The sequence below is a fragment of the Lampris incognitus genome, chromosome 10 (genome assembly GCF_029633865.1).
Source record: "Lampris incognitus isolate fLamInc1 chromosome 10, fLamInc1.hap2, whole genome shotgun sequence".
Classification (NCBI taxonomy): Eukaryota; Metazoa; Chordata; class Actinopteri; order Lampriformes; family Lampridae; genus Lampris; species Lampris incognitus.
Genome location: NC_079220.1, coordinates 4,593,214 through 4,607,893, shown reverse-complemented (window position 1 = coordinate 4,607,893; position 14,680 = coordinate 4,593,214). Strand labels below are relative to the sequence as shown.

Here is a 14,680-nt window from a genome sequence, read left to right as displayed (position 1 = left end):
GACTAGTTTAGCCACCTGTTTTAGACATGACATGCGTCTTCTTCCCGTGAATCCATAGTATACATCAAAGTAAGTATATTTCCATGGGAAAGGCCCTACATAAAATAATGCTTTTCTGAAAATACTGCTCACATTGGTACGAATGATGATGACCGGTGATGGACTGACGATCACAGTTTCGCCGTCTTTTCATTCACCACATAACTGGTAGTACGTGGAACTAAAGTCGTGGTGTTGTGTGAACGGCAGCGGCCTTGTATCCACCCCGTGACCATAGTTTGGTATGAATAGTCACAAGCAGCCTGTGTCATACACCGGCTGGCCTGTGGATGAAAAAGGCTTCAAGGCAGAAGCCGATGGACACAGTTGACCCCGCTAGAAAAGGAGGGGAGCTGGAGAGAGAGAGAGCACAGGACGTTGAAGCAGGGAAGTTAATGGACAGAGACGAGTATTTCATTTTATCCTCCCTCTTTGACTTCGTTAGACGTCGTCCACTTCCCTCCTTAAGTGAAGCCCACCGCCGAGCGTCCATCGGCGACACTTAACGGTCTACAGGGCAAAAACCTCCACACTTCTTCAGTTTTAGCAACACAAAAGTGAAACTGAACGACAATAAGATGGGGAAAATATGCCAATTTTTGTGCGTTTGACCTGTCAAACGTAACAGATTACTGCCAACACCTGAATACCTCATTTATACTTTAACTTGAAGGCAAGGTCATAGAAATTACAGGGAGCATTTGTTTTCCTCCCCTTCACTTTTTTTTTTTGGGGGGGGGGGGGTTCAACCCTTTTTCTCCCTAATTGTAATTGGCCAATAACCCCACTCTTCTGAGCTGTCCCGGTCTCTGCTCCACCCCCTCTGCTGATCCGGGGAGGGCTGCAGACCACCACATGCCTCCTCCCATACATGTGGAGTCGCCAGCCGCTTCTTTTCACCTGACAGTGAGGAGTTTCACCAGGGGGACGTAGCGCGTGGGAGGACCACGCTATTCCCCCCAGTTCCCCCATTACAGGCGCCCTGACTGACCACAGGAGGCGCTAGTGCAGAGACCAGAACACATACCCACATCTGGCTTCCCACCCGCAGACACAATTACGCCCGACCAAGGCGGAGGTAACGCGGGGATTCGAGCTGGCGATCCCCGTGTTGGTGGACGACAGAATAGACCGCCACGCCACCCGGACGCCCTTCCCCTTCACTTTTCTTAGACCTGCTGTTTATGTTTCAGCAAGACTTCAGAGGTTTTCAGATATAAAGAATACACACCTAAACATTCAAGTATGAGTGTGTGTGTTCTTTTTGGGATGTCAGACGAATATGAACATTCATGGGGCGAGTTTGCAGCCTGAATACCCTTTTTCAGATATCTAACACTTGGTGTCATACCAATATGTAGACAACCGAGATTGGTGACAACAGAGGAACAAAGAGAAGCCACAGAAGAAGTACTAGAATAGAGGACGTCCTGGGAAAATATCTGGGGGAGTGTTTTATCAAAGCCCTTTCCTTAACACAGCCTTTTTGTGTTTGGAAAGAGGGAAGTGAAACGTGTCGGACACTTCCCCGTTCGCCACAAAAAGACTCAGCAGTTCAGACGAGACGGAAGGCAAAGAGACTTGACCTCCAGCCAAACAGGGACAGCATCTCCAGCCGCGGTTCCTGGTAGTTTTTCCACGTGTAGCCGATACAGGCCGAAACTTTTAACGTCAAAAATCTTGAACGCATCGAAACAAGATATTCAGCAACCTTTTTTTTCCTAAATGACTAATATTTTGCCTCTGTATGCCTTCATCCATTTCTGTTGTCTCGAGAACTGTGAGGGAGCGGTATTGTCCTCATTAATATTCATGAGCTGACCTTTGATTGACAGGTACGAGAAGCGTTGGCATTAAGGCTGGGCGGGGCTTCGTGGTTTCAGCTGATTGGCTGTATGGAAATGAGTGTCTGATGACATCATACAGTAGCTGAAGCAGCTGAAGTAAGGGAAGCTCTCATAGAAAGAGACAAATAGAAGAAATGAATTCCATCCTCTAAAAAAATAAAATAAAATAAAATCCAGTATAAAGACGATGTGCAAAATACATCAAGGTTTAAGTAATACGTGATTTTATTTATTTACTTATTGGAATTTCTTCCCTTTTTCTCCCCAATTGTACCCGGCCAATTACCCCACTCTTCCGAGCTGTCCCGGTCTCTGCTCCACCCCCTCTGCCGATCCGGGGAGGGCTGCAGACCACCACATGCCTCCTCCCATACATGTGGAGTCGCCAGCTGCTTCTTTTCACCTGACAGTGAGGAGTTTCACCAGGGGGGCGTAGCGCGTGGGAGGATCCCGCTATTCCCCCCAGTCCCCCCCCCCCGAACAGGTGCCCCGACCGACCAGCGGAGGCACTAGTGCAGTGACCCGGACACATACCCACGTCCGGCTTCCCACCCGCAGACACGGCCATTTGTGTCCATAGGGACGCCCGACCAAGCTGGAAGTAACACGGGGATTCGAATCGGCGATCTCTGTGTTGGTAGACAACGGAATAGACCGCCACGCCACCTGGATGCCCGTAATAGGTGATTTTAGAAAATATTGGTTTTTCAATTTCAGTCTAAGATTAACATTACATCTAACACAAGTCTCTAACCTGTGTGCTGATGGGTCCTGATGAGCAAAACCATGCCAAGTATTTGGTACCGGGCCTATAGATAAGACCAGTACCACGGGTCATGTCCGGACATGGACGTCCTGTTTCCACTGAGACAGAAGGCACGCTGCCAAGAGACACGATGTTTTGTTCATCTGGCCCCCTATTTTGTTAACCCCCTCACCTGTCGTAGCATTTCCCATGGAGCAGGGACTTGGCGTAGCGGTCCAGGTTTCCGGCTGGGTCCTCTCCCATCATGCCTTGCTCCTCGTCGTCCAGGGTAATGAAAAAGGCGGCCCTCTCAATAGCGTCCAGCGAGCGCTTGTTAACCCCGGAGCTGAAGTACTGCCTCCTCATGTGAGACCACGGTATCCTGGTACGGGGAACACACGAACACACCCGACATGATAAAGACCCACACCTTGTTAGCAGAAACGGACATTCCTCGTTATAACGGTTACAAACCACACACACACACCGCATCACGCCCATGACTTGTAGATGTGATACAAGATGAAGCTGAGACATCGAGAAGAGCTGTTCTAACATGTACAACTGCCACCGCCCACCAGACCCTCTCATCTCTGCGGATAAGCCACACAATGGTATTATGACTTACTTCAAGGTGGCGTTTTCATTATATAAGCAGAGGTAACAATTCAGTCGAAAGTCACATCCAAAGGACAAAGGCAAATTTCTCCATGTAGCACATTTCAGCAACAGGGTGGCGCAGTGGTTAGCGGGCTCGCCTCACAGCAAGAAGGTCCTGGGTTCGAGCCCCGGGGTAGCCCAACCTCGGGGGTCGGCCCGGGTTGTCCTCTGTGTGGAGTTTGCATGTTCTCCCCGTGTCGGCATGGGTTTCCTCCGGGGGCTCCGGTTTCCTCCCACAGTCCAAAGACGTGTAGGTCAGGTGAATCGGCCGTACTAAACTGCCCTTAGGACTAAATGTGTGTGTGTGTGTGATAGTCTGGCAGCTCGTCCAGGGCGTCTCCCCACCTGCCGCCCGACGACTGCTGGGATAGGCTCCAGCATCGCCGCGACCCTGAGAGTAGGATAAGCGGTTCGGATAATGGATGGGTGGAGTTCAGTAACGAGGCTGTTCAAGGTGCTTCACATGAACACAGACAGGGCGTGGAAGCGGGCCAGGCTAAGCTAACTGCTAGCCCGTGCAGACTGGCAGTTCCGATAACACCGGGGGCGGTCTGGCGGCGGACTCGCCTAGCCTCGACTGTGTTTTTAGAATGCAAAAGCCATATAAGGGAATAAATACATTTAAATACAAATAGAAAGATGGAAAAAATAATATCTGAAATATATATAAAAATATATATATAGTCTGATAGTGGATGAAAAATGTCGGTGGGACAGAACAGACATGAGCGACGGCAGAAGCAGCATAGATATTATGAAGGGGCAGGAAAGTCCCTTTAGATTATTATGGCTCGGCGAGGCGGTACCGTGGAACGTCCTCAGACAGGAGGCGGTACCGTGGAACGTCCTCGGACAGGAGGCGGTACCGTGGAACGTCCTCAGACAGGAGGCGGTACCGTGGAACGTCCTCGGACAGGAGGCGGTACCGTGGAACGTCCTCGGACAGGAGGCGGTGCCGTGGAACGTCCTCGGACAGGAGGCGGTACCGTGGAACGTCCTCGGACAGGAGGCGGTACCGTGGAACGTCCTCGGACAGGAGGCGGTACCCCTGGAACGTCCTCAGACAGGAGGCGGTACCCCTGGAACGTCCTCAGACAGGAGGCGGTACCGTGGAACGTCCTCAGACAGGAGGCGGTACCGTGGAACGTCCTCAGACAGGAGGCGGTAGCCCTGGAACGTCCTCAGACAGGAGGCGGTACCGTGGAACGTCCTCGGACAGGAGGCGGTACCGTGGAACGTCCTCGGACAGGAGGCGGTGCCGTGGAACGTCCTCGGACAGGAGGCGGTACCGTGGAACGTCCTCAGACAGGAGACGGTACCCCTGGAACGTCCTCAGACAGGAGGCGGTACCCCTGGAACGTCCCCGGACAGGAGGCGGTACCGTGGAACGTCCTCAGACAGGAGACGGTACCCCTGGAACGTCCTCAGACAGGAGGCGGTACCGTGGAACGTCCCCGGACAGGAGGCGGTACCGTGGAACGTCCTCAGACAGGAGGCAGTACCCCTGGACCGTCCTCAGACAGGAGGCGGTACCGTGGAACGTCCTCAGACAGGAGGCAGTACCGTGGAACGTCCTCAGACAGGAGGCGGTACCGTGGACCGTCCTCAGACAGGAGGCGGTACCGTGGAACGTCCTCAGACAGGAGGCAGTACCCCTGGAACGTCTTCGGACAGGAGGCAGTACCATGGAACGTCCTCGGACAGGAGGCGGTACCGTGGAACGTCCTCGGACAGGAGGCGGTACCCCTGGAACGTCCTCGGACAGGAGGCGGTACCGTGGAACGTCCTCAGACAGGAGGCGGTACCGTGGACCGTCCTCAGACAGGAGGCGGTACCCCTGGACCGTCCTCAGACAGGAGGCGGTACCGTGGAACGTCCTCAGACAGGAGGCGGTACCGTGGACCGTCCTCAGACAGGAGGCGGTACCGTGGACCGTCCTCAGACAGGAGGCGGTACCGTGGAACGTCCTCGGACAGGAGGCGGTACCGTGGACACAGGAAGCCCACGCACACGTTCAGGGTATACTGCTTAGCTGACCTGGTAAAAGCTGAATCTCCTAGCGACTGTTAATAATTTCAGACGCGATGCACTCCTGAAGGATGAGCTTTACTGAGATCAAGTTTAAATGACGTTAGGTGCAACAAAATAAAATAATCTATCAGATGTTTTCCACCGACGGTTTAAAATGTCTAGTACTAAATATGAATCTACTCTCATGTCCCAAGCAGCTACACTTCTCAGCCTGGCGCTTCCTGCTACTGATGAAAGCGGTGCCCTCACATTGAGCCAGGGTATTATTACATAAGGGTTGAACGTGCTGTGGTTTTGATTTCAAGCTCTGGTGCCACCTAGTGGCTGTGAAAGGATACAGCAGTAACAATGACCTACTGGCTTGAAATCCCAGTTGGTGTCACAGCCACACACAGTGATCTTGCACAGTAAGCAGTCCACCAAAACACTGTCAATCCCTGCATCCACCTCTCTATAAATCCTTACAGAGGCTTACTCTGACTATCTTGTAGGGGCGTAGGAGCTAAAACACACACACACACAGACACACACACACACACACACACACAGACACACACACACACAATCAAACACAACATCCCCCCCCAGGCTCCCTCCTGGCAGGCAACAATAAACCACACCTGACTGTACCTTTCTCCAGCAGTGAGAGCCCCCAATTTGTCTTCTCCAGTTTGTGGAGGTGAAGGGTCATCCAGGATCCTCTGGATCTGGTACTCAAGCTCTCTTGGACACAGGAGCCGGCCTGCCCTGTACACCCACAGACGGAAATAGCGCCCCCGGTGGTACACCGCCACAAACTCGCTGTCCTGCCAGTGCTGCAGCATGTCTAGGGAGAGACAGCCACAGAAATTGAAGGGAGGGAAAGAAAAAGAAATGGGGGGGGTGGGGGGGGCACAAGACAGAGAGAGATGGAGCAAGAGGTAGAGAGACACAGAGGTAGTAAGACAGAGAGAAATCCCCCAGTCCAACAGCTAATATGTAGTTTCTTATCCTGCTCATCTGTGCTGGCAATGTTTAATCTATTTCAACCATATCAACTTTATTTATTTATTTGTTTTCCTCCCTTTTTCTCCCCGTTGTACTTGGCCAATTACCCGACTCTTCCGAGCCGTCCTGGTCGCTGCTCCTCCCCCTCTGCCGATCCGGGGAGGGCTCCAGACTACCACGTCTCCTCCGATACATGTGGAGTCACCAGCCGCTTCTTTTCACCTGACAGTGAGGAGTTTCACCAGGGGGGACATAGCGCGTGGGAAGATCACCCTATTCCCCCAGTCCTCCCACCCCGAACAGGTGCCCCGACCGACCAGAGGAGGCGCTATTGCAGTGACCAGGACACATACCCACATCCAGCTTCCCACCCGCAGACACGGCCAACTGTGTCTGCAGGGACGCCCGACCAAGCCGGAGGTAACACGGGGATTCGAACCGGCGGTTCCTGTGTTGGTGGGCAACGGAATAGACCGTCACACCATCCGGACGTCCAACTAATTTACAGTGGTGCTTGGAAGTTTGTGAACCCTTTAGAATGTTCTATATTTCTGAATAAATATGACCTAAAACGTCAACAGATTTTCACACAAGTCCTAACAGTAGATAAAGAGAACCCAGTTAAACAAATATGCAAAAATGTTACACTTGGTCATGTATTTATTGAGGAAAATGATCCAATACTACATATCTGTGAGTGGCAAAAGTATGTAAACCTCTAGGATTAGCAGTTAATTTGAAGGTGAAATTAGAGTCAGGTGTTTTCAGTCAATGGGATGACAAGCAGGTGTGAGTGGGTGCCCTGTTTTAATTAAAGAACAGGGATCTAACGAAGGCTGGTCTTCACAACACGTGTTTGTGGAAGTGCGTCATGGCAGGAACAAAGGAGATTTCTGAGGACCTCAGAAAAAGCCTTGTTGGTGCTCATCAGGCTGGAAAAGGTTACAAAACCATCTCTAAAGGGTTTGGACTCCACCAGTCCACAGCCAGACAGACTGTGTACAAATGGAGGAGACCATCGTTACCCTCCCCAGGAGTGGTCGACCATCAAAGATCACTCCAAGAGCAAGGCCAGGTCACAGAGGAACCCTGGGTAGCTTCTAAGCAGCTAAAGGCCTCTCTCACGTCGGCTAATGTTCACGAGTCCACCATCAGGAGAACACTGAACAACAATGGTGTGCATGGCAGGGCTGCAAGGAGAAAGCCACTGCTCTCCAAAATGAAGATCGCTGCCTATCTGCAGTTTGCTAAAGATCACGTGGACAAGCCAGAAGGCTACTGGAAAAATGTTTTGTGGAGGGATGAGACCAAAGTAGAACTTTGTGGTTTAAATGAGAAGCGTTATGTTTAGAGAAAGGAAAACACTGCATTCCAGCATAAGAACCTTACCCCATCTGTGAAACATGGTGGTGGTGGTATCATGGTTTGGGCCTGTTTTGCTGCATCTGGGCCAGGACGGCTTGCCATCATTGATGGAACAATGAATTCTGAATTACACCAGCGAATTCTTCAGGAAAACGTCAGGACATCTGTCCGTGAACTGAACCTCAAGAGAACGCGGGTCATGCTGCAAGACGACAACCCTAAGCACACAAGTCGTTCTACCAAAGAACGGTTAAAGAAGAATAAGTTCATGTTTTGGAACGGCCAAGTCCAAGTCCTGACCTTCATCCAACCCAAATGTTGTGGAAGGACCTGAAGTGAGCCGATCATGTGAGGAAACCCACCAGCACCCCAAAGTTGAAGCTGTTCTGTACAGAGGAATGGGCTGAAACTCCTCCAAGCTGATGTGCAGGACTGATCAACAGTTACCAGAAACGCTTAGTTGCAGTTATTGCTGCACAAGGGGGGGGGGGGGGTCACACCAGATACTGAAAGCAAAGGTTCACGTACTTTTGCCACTCACAGATATGTAATATTGGATCATTTCCCTCGATAAATAAATGACCAAGTATAATACTTTCGTTTCGTTTGTTTAACTGGGTTCTGTTTATCTACTTTTAGGACTTGTGTGAAAATCTGTTGATGTCTCAGGTCATATTTATGCAGAAATACAGAAAATTCTAAAGGGCTCACAAACTTTCAAGCACCACTGTAACTGCATTTTAAACTAATTAAAAAAGAAAGACAGAAAAATCAACGAAGGGTTGAAAAGGGGCGCAGTGACCCTAGATCTGGATGCGAGGACTGACTCCCTCTCTTTATCTCTCGCCCTCAGGGAATCACCAGAGATGAGGAGCTTTCCAACTATTAGGCAAGTCTGCACAGCGACCCCCCCCCCCCTCACATATTGACGTCAACCAGATGGTAAATTCTCATGGGAGACTTTCTGCTTGACTTGGTTATCAGATCTAAAACAGGACACGGGACCAATTAACCACCTTTCAGGTTATCCTCGCTGTTGATTACAGCAGGAAGGGTTAATCGATTCAGCTGACCTACACGTCTTTGGACTGCGGGAGGAAACCGGAGCCCCCGGAGGAAACCCACGCGGACACGGGGAGAACATGCAAACTCCACGGACGACCCCCCGAGGATGGACTACCCCGGGGCTCGAACCCAGAACCTTCTTGCTGTGAGGCGACCGCGCTAACCACTGCGCCATTGCGTCGACCCAGGAAAATTTGAATTTTACAATTCAAACCTCATTCATTCTCTCTCTCTCTCACACACACATGCAAACACACAATCACATAAACACCCCCAACCCCCCCATCCGGGCCTTCATGAGTGCTGGTGCCCCTCGTAAACCCCAACATTCCTTACAGGCCTTCGGTGTAACTCTCTTTGTTTCGGTACATGTCTGAATTGATAACCCTCTAGTAATCCAGCTGATGTGACTCCCAAAATAAGCTGATGACCAGTGATCTGACTCCCATGACTCGAGATTTTTGGGGGGTTTTGTTTTGTGAGGGGGGAGATTTTATTGTTTTATTGTGTGAAGAACTTTGTGTTACATTCGTTTGCATGAAAAGTGCTATACAAATAAAGTCTGATTGGTTGATTGATTGAGATATTAATTTAAGATTTTAACTGCATTTCTACACTGTGACCATACTGCCATCTAGTGGCCATATGTGGTTAGGTCTCTCGGTTCAAGCGATATGCTGTTAACCGTGTTTTATAATTTGATTTTATGATTTTCTTTAATTTTATTTTATTGATGTTGTCATCATATGATAGTCAGTGAGTTGTGAGTTAACTTCTGTGCGTCTACTGATAGCATAGAAACTCGTCATCCTTGATAGTTTAGATAGATACCATTTAATGAGAAGGAACAATTACTCTTTAACCATATGTTCTTTTTTTCCCCCTTTTTTGGGGGATTTTCCCCCTTTCTTCTCCCCAGTTTTACATTTATCCATGGTAAACCTTGCAGGCATCGTGAAAAATACGCCTTTGTCAGTATCACAAGGCAACAAACAGGAAACTGGTATGACCGCTGCTGCAGTAGAAACCGGAAGTCAGGACTACAGTTATGCACAGAGCCGATTACCCCACCTTCCCAAGCCGCTGCTCCACCCCCTCTGCCGATCCGAGGAGGGCTGCAGACTACCACACGCCTCCTCCCATACATGTGGAGTCGCCAGCCGCTTCTTTTCACCTGACAGTGAGGAGTTCCACCAGGGGGACGTAGCGCGTGGGAGGATCGCGCCACCCCCCCACCCCCCCGCCGCACAGGCGCCCTGAACGACCAGAGGAGGCGCTAGTGCAGCAACCAAGATACACCACCCACATCCGGCTTCCCCCCGCAGACACAGCGCCCAACCAAGCCGGAGGTAACAAGGGGATTCGACCCACCGACCCCCAACGGAATAGACTGCTACACCACCAGGACGCCCAATCATACGTTGTGTCCGCGTGTTAGGCAACATGCTGTAAATATACCCCCCATGTCTCAGATCACTACCGACTGACCGTGGTGTCAAGCTGCGTTTGTGGTACTCGCACGCATAGTGTACATTAAATAATCCTCGCTCCTAAAAATCACGCAATGACTATCAGCGAGGAGGTGGATCGGACGCTAAAGCCATCCATGCCGCCTGTGAAACGTCCAGGGCAGGGATGGATAAAAAGTCGTTTCTTTTTCCGCCGTTAGCTTTCTTTGTTTCGTTTCTTTCAAAATGACTCTTCTCAATTTATAAGATTTTTTTTCCCCCAGTCTTCTCTTCTATCCTACACCGGGTCGCGGGATGCTGGAGCCTATCCAGCAGTCACTGGGCGGCAGGCGGGGAGACACCCTGGACCGGCCGCCAGGCCCTCTTATGCTTGTTTTATTTTTCATTTTTCCTCTCACCGAGTTGTGTGCATATCAACTATTATCATTCTTTCTCTTTTTCTGAGCACGCCTCAGTTGTGCACCTCCTTCCAACTGAGTGGGCCGAGAGTGAGCCAAGCTCTGATCGTTTCTTTCCATCACAAGCAAGCCTAGCACGTAATAATTTTTAGAAATTTTATCGCCCAGCCAATGAAATTACCTTCAGATTATTTCAGCCGAGTAAATTCAGTGTTGTAGATTGGTATTGGATTCATTGCCACTCCTGCCCAGAGGGACCAACGCCTGATCCTACTCAAGGACCCTGCCAGCCTCGCCGACCAGCGTCTGGTCATTGCCAGGGCTGGCTCGAGCCCTTTTGGTGCCCTAGCCGAGATCAGGATTTGGATTTACCCCACCGGTACTGGCTCATCACCACCCACTCATTCTACAGTAAAAATATGGACAACAAACATCAGACTGCAGGAAATCACAGGCCCCCTGCTCGACCCCCTGCAGTCTGCCTACCGAGCAAACAGGTCAGTGCAGGACGCAGTCAACGTGGGATTGCACCACATCTTCCAACACCTCGACTCTCCGGGGACATGCGCCAGGGTCCCGTTTGTGGACTTTAGCTCAGCGTTCAACACCATCGTCCCAGATATCCTCCACTCCAAACTGACCCGGCTCACTGTACCAGCCCCCATCTGCCAGTGGATTAAAACCTTCCTGACAGACAGGAGGCAGCTGGTGAGACTGGGAAAATCACCCGGACAATCAGCACCGGCGCCCCCCAGGGATGTGTACTCTCCCCTCTACTCTTCTCCCTCTGCACACAAATGACTGCACCTCAGGTGACCCGCCTGTTAAACTCCTGAAGTCTGCGGACCACACAACCATCATTGGCCTTATCCGGGATGGTGAAGAGTCTGCATATAGACGGGCAGTTGATCAGCTGGCCCTCTGGTGCGGCCATAACAACCTGGAGCTGAACACACTCAAAACAGCGGAGGTGACGGTGGACTTCAACAGGAGACCCCCAACACTGCCTGCCCCCCCCTCACCATACTCAGCACCACGGTGTCGACGGTGAAGACCTACAGATTTCTGGGCTCCACAATCTCCCAAGACCTAAGGTGGGCATCCAACATAGACAATCATCACAAAAGCCCAGCAGAGGATGTACTTTCTCCGCCAGCTCAGGAAGTTCAACCTGCCTCAGGAACTGCTGATTCAGGTTTACACTGCAATAATCCAGTCTGTCCTCTGCACATCCATCACTGTCTGGTTTGGATCGGCCACCAAACAGGACAGGGACAGACTACAACGGACAGTTAGGTCTGCAGAGAAAATCACTGGTGTCAACCTGCCCTCCATTCAGGACTCAAACATCTCCAGAGTCAGGAAATGGGCAGGCAACATCACTGCAGACCCATCACACCCTGGTCACTACCTGTTCCAACCCCCTCCCCTCTAGTAGGCGCTACAGAGCACTGTACCTCAAAACGACCAGATATAAAAACAGTTTCTTTCCACGGGCTGTCATTCAAATGAACGCTTAACACTGTCAAATAAATCCAACCATGTTGTATATACTGTACTGTACATGTTGTATATACTGTACATTTTGTATATACTGTACTGTACATGTTGTATACACTGTACTGTACATGTTGTATATACTGTACTGTACATGTTGTATATACTGTACTGTACATGTTGCATATACTGTACTGTACATGTTGTATATACTGTACTGTACATTATACGTATACTGGTACACTCTGTCATGTCCATCTACCTCAGGCATGTATGTCAGTAAGCTGCTAATGTCTATTTCAGCATCTCTGATATATTCTCTGCACCGCTGCACCTTATCACCTCTTATTTTACCTGTATAAGTCAGTCATTGTGTATATATCTGAAGATTGTTGTGTTGTAGTGTTGTTATTCTATGTTAAATACACTGAGAGAGCCACGAAACCGGAGTCACATTCCATGTGTGTGCAAACCTACATGGCCAATAAACATGATTCTGAGTCTGATCTGACTTCCTTTGTGTGTGTGTGTGTGTGTGTGTGTGTGCTTACCGGTCTCTTCTCCTGGTGTGCGTGTGGTGTTGAACATCCTCTCACACTGAGCAGCACACAGAGGGATGACTGTACCAGGCACGCGACTCTGCGAGAGAGAGACGTCCCATACAGGAAACTTTATATAACGCTCACTAATAAATAAACACAAAGACACATACACAAAGCACCACAACACAGGTTACGGAGCGGACCCACTGTTCATACCCGTTTCTCTACACAAACACACACATGCATAGATGGGTCTACTGTACCACTACCACTGCCCCCTAACCATCAACCCATCTCCTCATAGTTTTCACCCCCCCTCTTCCGAGCCGTCCCGGTCGTTGCTCCACCCCCTCTGCTGATCCGGGGAGGGCTGCAGACTACCACATGTCTCCTGCCATACATGTGGAGTCACCAGCTGCTTCTTTTCACCTGACAGTGAGGAGTTTCACCAGGGGGATGTAGCACGTGGGAGGATCACGCTATTCCCCCAGTTCCCCCTCCCCCCGAACACGTGCCCCAACCGACCAGAGGAGGCGCTAGTGCAGCGGACCAGCACACATACCCACATCCAGCTTCCCACCCGCAGACACCGCCAATTGTGTCTGTAGGGACGTCCGACCAAGCCGGGGATAACACGGGGATTCGAACTGGCGATCCCCGTGCTGGTAGGCAGCGGAATAGACCGCAAAGCCACCCGGACGCCAACAACAGGATATTTTTGACCGGTGGTGGCTGGCCAGTACAGGGTGCTGGGGCGCCGCCCCCTTCGACCATCAAGAGATGAAAATCTTAAACATGTTAAATATAATGTAGTTGTATCATAAAAATAATGATGAAATAAAAGTGTGTTCAGTCTGTGAGCGCCTGGCAGCAGCATTAAATATTGGTTCAAATGGTGCTCGGTTGATTTCTCTCTGAATACATATACTTCCTGTCTGAATACATATACTTCCTGTCTGAATACATATACTTCCTGTCTGAATACATATACTTCCTGGGTGAGGGGCGCCGGCCAAACCATACCTTATGTAAGCCCTCAAACTTGTGGCGAGCAGGTGACCTGAGGCTGCTGTCTGATTGGTTTCTTCAGGTTTTCCAGGGGGCGCTGTTCTGTGCGCCCCAGACACGCCCACTTTTATCGGCCGTGAATTGGTATTGTTTTAATGTTTTGTGATCTAATGTGATTGGACAATTCTCGTGGCTGTCAATCATGTTCACACCCACCACGACGCCTCGTCTCAACTGTCAATCATCCACCACCCAATGAACCCTGATAAAATCTATAGGCTACATGGTCCTTCTTAATAACTCTATGACTGTGTGGACATTAAAGCAGCTGTCAGGTGTGCTGTGCCAAGGTAAATTGGGCCCCCCTCAAAACGTTTTTTAGCACCAGCCGCCACTGCTTTTGACTGAATACCTAAAGATCAATAGTGTGGTGATATTTTCGTGGGTGACTACTGTTGCTTTCATAAGATGTTCACACGCAGGTAATGTGGATATGATGACCAAGCTGCAGAATAAGTTCAGAAAACAGTTGCTTTACTGTCATGCAGCCTGTAAGACCAGGAAATGCCAGCATTTAAGTTATATCACCATTTTACCACAACCACAATCCCACACCACATCTGGTCTCAGATCACCAAATCCACATTATAGTCCGGCCCGAACTTACAGGCTTCAGTTCCTCTCTGTTGACTTTGCGTCGGTAAAGCAGCAACGCCGTAATGGTGTTTCCCGCCCTGGCAGCCTGGACCGGGGTCGGGGTCACATACAGAAAGTCCTGGAGGAGAGAGAAGGAAATGGACGGAGAGAGAAGAGAAGTGGTACAGTCCTTCATTCAAATGTGAACTGAAACGTCGCCCCCACACCAAAATACATAACACAGAACTGGAAGCTGCCGTCACTCCCAAATTGTCTGACAGGCGTCGTAACACAAAGTCGAACACTAAACAACTAAATCTGACTTACTGTGGTTTTCTGATGCTGGATAGATAGATGATAGGTAATGTGATGGATAACAGAAAATGTGATG

At 50.1% G+C, this 14,680-nt stretch overlaps 1 protein-coding gene across 1 annotated transcript in view; it reads right to left on the bottom strand.

Annotated features, from left to right (window-relative positions):
• Positions 1-14,680, bottom strand: part of cpt1a2b (carnitine palmitoyltransferase 1A2b) — an 81,441-nt gene that overhangs the window by 54,459 nt on the left and 12,302 nt on the right. The window contains exons 7-10 of the mRNA XM_056288639.1: positions 14,321-14,428; positions 12,655-12,742; positions 5,953-6,148; positions 2,825-3,013 (exon numbers count right to left, since the gene is read on the bottom strand). Coding sequence (XP_056144614.1) covers positions 2,825-3,013; positions 5,953-6,148; positions 12,655-12,742; positions 14,321-14,428 — 581 coding nt within the window. The remainder of the gene's footprint in view (positions 1-2,824; positions 3,014-5,952; positions 6,149-12,654; positions 12,743-14,320; positions 14,429-14,680) is intronic.